Source organism: Gekko japonicus, unplaced genomic scaffold, assembly GCF_001447785.1.
Source record: "Gekko japonicus isolate JY-2015 unplaced genomic scaffold, Gekko_japonicus_V1.1 scaffold1936, whole genome shotgun sequence".
In the NCBI taxonomy this organism is placed as follows: Eukaryota; Metazoa; Chordata; class Lepidosauria; order Squamata; family Gekkonidae; genus Gekko; species Gekko japonicus.
In genome coordinates this window covers 351243-351950 of record NW_015170946.1, presented here as the reverse complement: position 1 = coordinate 351950, position 708 = coordinate 351243, and the positions used below count along the sequence as shown (strand labels likewise).

Below are 708 nucleotides of genomic sequence, written 5' to 3'. Positions count from 1 at the left end.
GCCCCCCGCCCCCGGCCCTTTAAAAGGCCCGCCGCCCCGCGGGAGCCACAGGGAGCTCTGCGAGCCGCGGACTGTCCCGGTAGGCAACCTCGGGAGGGGCCGGCCCGCTGGGATGCCCGGAGGCGCTAGGAGCTAGCCGCCGGGGTCCGTCTAAAGCGGTGCTCCCTCCGGGATGGAGGCGCTGGATGGCTGCCTGTTCTCGCCCTCCTTCTTCTCCGAGGGCGGCTCGCCCTGCTGCCTGCCTTCCCCCGAGGGGGAGCGGGGGGCGCCGGCCGAGGACTCGGAGCAGCACGTCCGGGCGCCGCGCGGGTCTCCCCACCAGGCCGGCCAGTGCCTGCGCTGGGCGTGCAAGGCCTGCAAGAAGCAGTCGAGCTCGGGCGACCGGCGCCAGGCGGCCACGCTGCGGGAGCGGCGCCGCCTGCAGAAGGTCAACCAGGCCTTCGAGGCCCTCAAGCGCTGCACGGCCGCCAGCCCGGGCCAGCGCCTGCCCAAGGTGGAGATCCTGCGCGGCGCCATCCGCCACATCGAGGGCCTCCAGCACCTCCTGCGCCGCCACTGCTGCCGCCCGCCCGCGCCCAGCCGCTCCGAGCCCGCCAGCCCCACCTCCAGCTGCTCCGACGGCGGCGCCGCGGTAAGCCCCGCGGGGGGAGGAGGAAGAGGAGGAGGGCGGGCAGCCGGGGAAGGGGCCGGGGCGGGAGGCGGCGGCTG

The 708-nt window shown here is 76.8% G+C and overlaps 1 protein-coding gene across 1 annotated transcript in view; it reads left to right on the top strand.

Moving 5' to 3' along the window:
• Positions 1-172: 172 nt before the first annotated feature.
• Positions 173-708, top strand: part of MYF5 (myogenic factor 5) — a 6452-nt gene continuing 5916 nt past the window's right edge. Inside the window, exon 1 of the mRNA XM_015418892.1 lies at positions 173-631. Coding sequence (XP_015274378.1) covers positions 173-631 — 459 coding nt within the window. The remainder of the gene's footprint in view (positions 632-708) is intronic.